Source organism: Lathyrus oleraceus, chromosome 1 (genome assembly GCF_024323335.1).
Source record: "Lathyrus oleraceus cultivar Zhongwan6 chromosome 1, CAAS_Psat_ZW6_1.0, whole genome shotgun sequence".
NCBI lineage: Eukaryota > Viridiplantae > Streptophyta > Magnoliopsida > Fabales > Fabaceae > Lathyrus > Lathyrus oleraceus.
Window position 1 is genome coordinate 345,497,399 of NC_066579.1, and position 6,458 is coordinate 345,503,856.

At 36.1% G+C, this 6,458-nt stretch overlaps 1 protein-coding gene across 1 annotated transcript; it reads left to right on the top strand.

Annotated features, from left to right (window-relative positions):
• The first annotated feature begins 1,524 nt into the window (after positions 1–1,524).
• Positions 1,525–3,421, top strand: LOC127106060 (uncharacterized). The gene is made up of 3 exons (XM_051043343.1): positions 1,525–1,672; positions 2,609–2,895; positions 3,122–3,421. Exons 1-3 carry the CDS (start codon positions 1,525–1,527, stop codon positions 3,419–3,421), a joined length of 735 nt encoding a protein of 244 aa, XP_050899300.1.
• The last annotated feature ends 3,037 nt before the right edge of the window (positions 3,422–6,458 follow it).

The following is a 6,458-nucleotide window of genomic DNA, read 5'->3' on the forward strand; positions in this document are numbered from 1 at the left end:
GTATCTGTCGTCAACCAGGACACAACAAGAACAACTGTCCCAATCGAGGAGCATCATCTGGGTCATAAGCTTTTTGTAACATTGTATTTCTGTAACCTTCAATCATTATATACATAAAGTCTTTGTTACAACAAGGTTCACAACAAACATCAGTACAAAATAAGCTAACTGAAAACATAAATATTTCTAACTGATTACAACAATCAAATTGATGTCATCTCGACCGAACATCATTTTCCTAGCATCCTTATCAGTTTTCATTCGCACCCAACCAAAGATACTGTCGAGTCTCTCAATACTTCTAATTTTTCCCCTTCTGGTATTTTCCTATCTATCCAATGAACCAACTCCCTCTTCAGTTGATCGAACATAGTGATGTTCCAGAACAACATCAACTTCTGAGGTTTGTCTCTCGCATAAATCACCTTTCCATATCGGCGACGAACACCAAACATGATTTCCAAATGATGAAATGAGATGTGGAACAATGATTCACACAACACATCTATTTATAACAAAAAAAAATACATTTTACACTGAGGCGCCAATCCAATTGGCGCCTCCTCTCAACTGATACACATGGACGCCAATTGGATTGGCTAGGGCATGTGCCCTAGCCATTCCAATTGGCGCCTCCATTCAATTTTTAAGAGGAATCGCCAGTTGGATTGGCACCTCCTCCTAAAAGCGGGGTACTTTGGGGATTTTTTTGAAACCAAGGTTATTTTGTGAATTTCCTTGAAAAATTGGGTTATTTTCGTAAAAAAATCACACAGTGTCTGAGTCATAATGCGGACCTCCCATACCCATGCATGTTACGGGTTAAGGTTTGTTTGACACAAATAGAAATATAATGCATCAATATGTGGCATTTGGAAACATATAATTCCTTCTTTTTTTGGCCCACCTATCATAACTTGAGAACAAAGGATATACCATCAACGTACTAATGGTGATTCTATATGCTCTAAATATATTGATGAATAAGAAGGCGATGAGTGATGACAATCAAATCAATTGTTTAACGTGGATTAATTATATATTGCTTCTTTTTATTTGGTCTATTAAAATATGAAAATAATAAGAAAAAAAAACTATATACAACAATAGTTGTCAGAAGATATAATTCAATGTTTTAGAAAAATTGTATTCAACATGATTGTGTTAATCGAATACAGCATGTGTGTCGAAGGACGAAAGCAAGTATTCAACAAAGTTGAATACGACAAGTTGTAAATTGTATGTTTTGTTGCCTATATATAATGTGGCATTGTAAATAAAAAACACAACAACTTCACTTTAATAAAATCTTTTTCACATAATATAGTTTCTCTCTCTTATTCTCTTCTATTCTTCTTCACTCTTCTTGAAAATCCTAATTATTTCAAGCAACAAATTGATATCAACGAGTTCGATTGCAATTCAAAGAGATTTGTAATGGAAAACAGTAGAACAACATTAACGTGATTTCTAGTAAATCTACATGTTTTCAAAGGTAAAAACTACGAGAGGTGAGTTGCGCAAATGAAGGTCGTCTTTAGATTTCAAGATGTGACTGAAATCGTGAGTGATGAAGTATCTGCATTTGAAGCGAATACAAATGATATTCAGAAGGCAGCACATAAAGAACAAATGAAGAAAGATGGAAAAACCCTGTTTTATTCATCAATGTGTGAATCCTAACGTGTTTGAGAAGATCATTGAAGAAGAAACGTTCAAAGGAGCGTGTGACAAGTTGAAGAACTTGTACGACAAAGATGAAAAACTAAAGAGGATGAAGTTGTAGATGCTGAGAAAGTAATTTGAGATAACATAGATGAAAGAAGATGAATCGATTGCTGATTTCTTCTAAAGATTAGTGTTACTCATGAACCAGGTGTGTTGGGATATCCCTCTATTTGGAGTGACCCAAATGAATATGGGTTAGTAGCCCATGTGTGTGTGTAAACCTTTGTTATTATCCAACAAAGAGAATTAGGTCATTCAATTGAGTGTGTGAGAGAAAAATAAGATAAGCTAGAAAAAATACATTATTCCTGTAACCCTAATTCAGCACAGACCATTCCCAGAAGATCAGAGTTTTCTCACAATCCAACCGCCAGATCATCCTAAATTTGGGTGACAGTGTTCAACACTCATAGAGGTAAATTCTGAGCTATGGAGATCAAATTTTGAGTTTCTAGACCTATATGCCAATTAGTTTTCTAAGGTGCAATTTTTGTGGTTGATTGTATATCTTGTTTCTTGTTGTATTCCGAGATTGATTGTAAGTCTTGGTTGATATATGCCTCTAACTAGTGTTATAGAAAACCTTGGTTGTACCCATTATTTGATTATAGTGGAGATTTAAGTGGCCTACGGGTCATGTGGTTTTTTACTCCTAGTTAATAGAGGTTTTTCCAAGCTAAAATTATGTTGTTTTATTTGGTGCTTTTTTTATTGTCTCTAAGTTGAATTTGTTTTTTTGAGAGAGATCGTGTTGTTGAGTGTTCCGTTGCATTGTGGATTTCCTCCCAACAAGATGAAGGTGTATGGTGAATCAATCAATGATTTACAGAAGATTGAGAAAGAATTGAGATCTGTGACTGTAATTTTTTTTATATTGTAGTGTCTATTGAAGAGTCAAGGAACCTAACTGAGATGAAGTTAGAAGAACATCAAGCTTCATTAGAGGCTCATGAGATGAGGCTGAAGCGGAGGAACTCAGAAAGGGAGAAGGTGGCTGAACAAGCATTGCAAATAAGATTCATCAAGAAGTTTGGAAAAGAAAAAGCAAAGCCGAGAAATAATCTTGCTAATGATAAGAAGTCAAGCAAGAATTCAAAGAATCACTCTAATTCAACCAAGAAAGTAATGGGCAACAATTATTCGGGGGAAAAAGTTGACATGAAGGAGGTACAATGTTACAACTGACAAGGATTTGGTCATTATGCTCGAGATTTTCGAAGAAATAAGGAGTCAAGAGCGAAAGATAATGACAAAGTGCAATATGCACATGATGGAGGGAGTGACTCTGATGATATGCTACTCATGGCAAATACATAATCGAATAATTAACAAACCAATATGTGGTACATGAATTTAGGATGCAGTAACCACATGAATGGTAATAAAAAACTAGTTTACCAAGTTAGATGAATCAGTTAAGAAAGTGACCAGGTTTGTAAATGGAAGGCATGTCACATCAAGTGGAAAAGGAAACATAGTTGTGGTGAGAAAAGATGGTAAGAGGGTCACTATTACTGGCATATTGTATGTACCTTCAATGACAAGCAATTTGATAAGCATAGGTCAATTACTTGCCAAAGGGTATAAGACGAAGTTGGAAGAAAACCTAATGAAGGTGTATAATGGTGAAGGAAAGATGATCATGAAGGCACCATTGGCAGATAAAAAAACCTTCAAAATGGATGCAGGTTAAAGAAACTGAGAATTGATGGTGGAGAAACAAAGTGGATGCAATTTAAAGAAACCAATAACTGATGGTGGCGGTGAATATATCTCTAGAGAATTTGCAAGACTTTGTAATGAGGGAGGTATAAAGCATGAGGTCATTACACCCTATACACCTCATCACAATGGTATAGATGAGAGAAGAAATAGAAGTATATTGAAAATTACCAATAGTATGTTGAAATCTAAATAAATGCCAAAGAGATTTTAGGGTGAAGCATCTTCGACAATAATATACATTCTAAACAAATGTTCAACCAAGAAGATAGTCGATAAGACACCTTATGAGGCTTGGACAAGACTGAAGCCAAATATTAGTCATCTTAGAGTATTTGGATCAATGTGTTTCAGACATGTACTTGAACAATTAAGAAAGAAGTTAGTGTTAGACGGTGTGGCTAGTGATCGAGAGGGGGGGTGAATAGATCACCTCTTAAAAAAATTAACGGATTTAACGTTTAATCAGAGTTTTCAAAAACAGCGGAAAAAGCAGTCCCGAATCGACTTCCGTCTATTCTGAACTGCTACTAGAAAGCCGGACACGCAAGTGCAGTTGCTGGATTTTAATGAGAATGACAGAAATAATACACACAGAATTTTAACAGATTGAATGCGCTTATCCTCAAATACTATTTCCAATGAACACAATTTAGTTAACCGTTTTGTCAAACAGTTGGTGTGTGAGTGTTTGATGATAAACAGCAATGGTGTATGATTAAAGGTTTTATTATCACTGCTGTCCAGAATTATGATCAATCACCACACACTAACAGAAATTGCAAAACAGTTTTGAAACGTAAAGAAGATTAAGGTAAGAGTACGATACGCAGAGATTTGTTAAGGAAGTTCCCCACGTCGTCCTCGCGTGTGGGTACGTCTCCCTCTCAATTTCAAATGAAATTGAGAACTTTGATTATCAATTATTGCCGAATCCGTTGATACAAGGTTTTGATACAAAGACAGAATTTCTAAACTCCAAGAACCTCTTCTTGTATAAACCTTCACTTGATCTGAGCTCGATCAAGATTTTCCTGCACAAAGTTGCAAACAATTCACCGGTTCCACGACCTGCTTGCGAAATCCCCCGATCTCCAAACGCAACGCTGCGGCTGAATCTGTTCTGCAAATGTGACTCCGAAACCCTCAAGAACACACCAGTTCTTGAAGGACAAACCAGTAGGTTTTTCCTAGAAACCCCCTTCAATCTTCGACTCAGCTAGATCCTCGATCGTTCCACTGCAACCCACAGCTAGATCCTTGATCACACCACTGAACGTTATCTCAATGCTTCTTTGATCCAACGAACAAGAATTGTTATGTGTAAATGTTCTTGAAAGAAGAGTGATTGAGAAGATGAAGAAGATGAAGTCTCTTTCAGGTTTCTATGTGCTCACTGACAATTGCTCGAACACTTCTTTGATCTTGTGTTCAATTGTCTTTTTGCTCAATGAATTCGTTGTCTGCTACCTGCTATGAAAACCTGTACTTATATGCTGCAAAACAGTTGCTGTTATGACTTAGAACAACTTTGTGTATTGATGCATAACAGTGTGTATCGATGCATACTGTAAGTTGTGTGAATATTTGGTGAAATTAATTACTCATGTATCGATGCATAAATCGTGTGTATCGATGCATGTGATTTTTACACTGATATGTATCGATGCTGAATGCTCATGTATTGATGCACAGGCAGTCTCAAGTAGTCCTGTATCGATGCATAAATCGTGTGTATCGATGCATGTGATTTTTACACTGATATGTATCGATGCTGAATGCTCATGTATTGATGCACAGGCAGTCTCAAGTAGTCCTGTATCGATGCAGGAATCGTGTGTATCGATACATGGAGTTTTTGACCTTCCATGTATTGATGCATGGCTCGTATGCATCGATGCATACTGAGCAGAAATTGTTTTGTAATTAATCACAGGTTACATGTATCGATGCAAAGGCTCATGTATTGATACATACTGTTATAAAATGCATTTTAATAGTTATTTTAAGGGAATTTTCAATGTAGATTTATATGTATGTTTATGCAACAATAAAGTGGGATGATGGACAAAATAAGAACACAAATATATCATGTAATGCAATGCACAATCAATTTGGATGATGATCACACAATTTGCTATCATTAAAAGTTAATTCAAGTTAAAGAATTCTTTCACAGTTAGATGATCGAAGTCAAGTTATGATGCTCATAGGTTATCATTCGAATGATGCATACAAGTTGTATTCACCAAATGATGATAACCTAGTGATCAATAGGGATGTTCTGGTGGACGAAATAAAATGGTGGAATTGGACTCAGGGGTTAGTTCAACATGAGTAGGATACAATTGAAATTATGCTTGAAGAAGATTAACAAAATGAAGTCACAACTAATCAAAATGAAGAACCACTAGAGTAGAATGTTAGAAGATCTTTTAGAATGAGAACTGAGTCGACAAGGCTAGCTGGATATGAGAGATTTCCAAATCAAGCAATTGATGCAGATGGTGACTTTATAGAAAAAGTAGTGAAGAACTCAGAGCAATTGAGAAGAACAAGACCAAAGAGCTTGTAAAAATTCAACCAAGAAGCCAATTTAGGTGAAATGGGTCTACAAGTTGAAGATAATACCAAATGCTGAAATTTCCAAGCATACGACAAGAATAGTGGCAACAGGTTTCCTACAAAAACCTGGTATCGACTTTGACAAAGTCTATGCACCTGTTGCAAGGCTGGAAACCATCAGAGTTGTTGTGTCTACAACAACAAACAAAGGATAGAAGATACATCAACTAGCTATAAAGTCATCATTTCTGAATGGACCATTGGATGAGGAGGTTTATGTCAGTTAACCACCAGGGTTTGAAATCAAAAGGCAGGAACATAAGGTGTACAGATTGAAGAAGGCTCCATATGGTTTGAAAAAAGCCCTAAGGGCTTAGAACAAGAGAATATATAGCTTCCTAATCGAGCCAGGTTTAACAAAATATTTCTAAAAACATGGAGTG